Source organism: Arachis ipaensis, chromosome B08 (assembly GCF_000816755.2).
Source record: "Arachis ipaensis cultivar K30076 chromosome B08, Araip1.1, whole genome shotgun sequence".
NCBI classification, from domain to species: Eukaryota; Viridiplantae; Streptophyta; class Magnoliopsida; order Fabales; family Fabaceae; genus Arachis; species Arachis ipaensis.
Genome location: NC_029792.2, coordinates 103039587 through 103040533, shown reverse-complemented (window position 1 = coordinate 103040533; position 947 = coordinate 103039587). Strand labels below are relative to the sequence as shown.

General features: G+C 31.4%; 1 protein-coding gene across 4 annotated transcripts in view; it reads left to right on the top strand.

Moving 5' to 3' along the window:
* The window catches only part of LOC107613511 ((+)-neomenthol dehydrogenase), a 6312-nt gene continuing 5365 nt past the window's right edge, over nucleotides 1-947 (top strand). For 2 of the 4 annotated variants that reach the window (XM_021109643.1, XM_016315545.2), the window contains exons 1-2: nucleotides 1-53; nucleotides 584-677. In XM_021109643.1, coding sequence (XP_020965302.1) covers nucleotides 586-677 — 92 coding nt within the window. In that variant the 5' untranslated portion in view covers nucleotides 1-53; nucleotides 584-585. Of the gene's footprint in view, nucleotides 678-947 lie in introns of all 4 variants that reach the window. The other 2 variants (XM_021109644.1, XM_021109642.1) reach the window with 2 other exon arrangements.

Here is a 947-nt window from a genome sequence, read left to right as displayed (position 1 = left end):
CCCTCTCACCGACTCTCCCTTTCATTTGCTTTCTTGACACTGTTTCAGAGAAGGTGCTACTCTATCCACTACCCTAGTATTTTCCATTAAAATTGAGTTTGTAGATTTTTCATCACATTTATCAATTTTGTCAGTTTCAGTAGATGGAGTTTGCGGTTATTTCTTGGTTTCTGATGTATGGTTGCTTTGGTTTAAGTGATTTTTTATTAGGGTTCTGATAGGCTAAATAGTTGAATTTCTGAACTTTGTTTACAATAAAAGACATGTAATTCAATTGTTAAGTGTTAATATATGCTGGTTCTGAGGTGATAGAAATAATTTGGGGGTAATGTAGAAGGTTTGATTTTGATTATTGATGTCAATTTTTTTTCAAAAATAAAAATAAAAAAGGAAAAGATATTATTGTAAAATGAATAAATAGATTATAAGTGATATGCTTGGGAATTGGGGTTTTCTATGCAAACCTCTTGTATATGCAAGAAATTGTGGTGATCATGTAACTTAAATGATATGGCTAATAAAAATGAAACCTGAATTGGTCACACGTGCTTCAAAGACTCAAAGGTTGATAAAATCTGCACAGAAATGGGGAAGAAAGAAAAAGCAAAGGAGAGAAGAGAAAAGAGGCTACAAGAGATACAACATCTGATGACTGTTCCCTACTCCGATGACCAGAGGTTTGATTTTTCCTGCTATTTTCTTTCCTACCCTGAGTTTAGAGATCTTTTATTATGCAATTAACTTTCTCTTTTTTTGTTCATGATTGTTTATTTAATTATGTCCTTATAATTTAGAAGTTTGTAATTGGGTCTATATACTAGATAAAACATTTGAAGTAGGTCCTTACTACTAGTATCTTTCAGAAAAGAATGCATAATTCTAGAATATTCACTTCTAGAATGTAGCATAAATCCATCCAACATCAAACATGAAAACAAATATTTCAG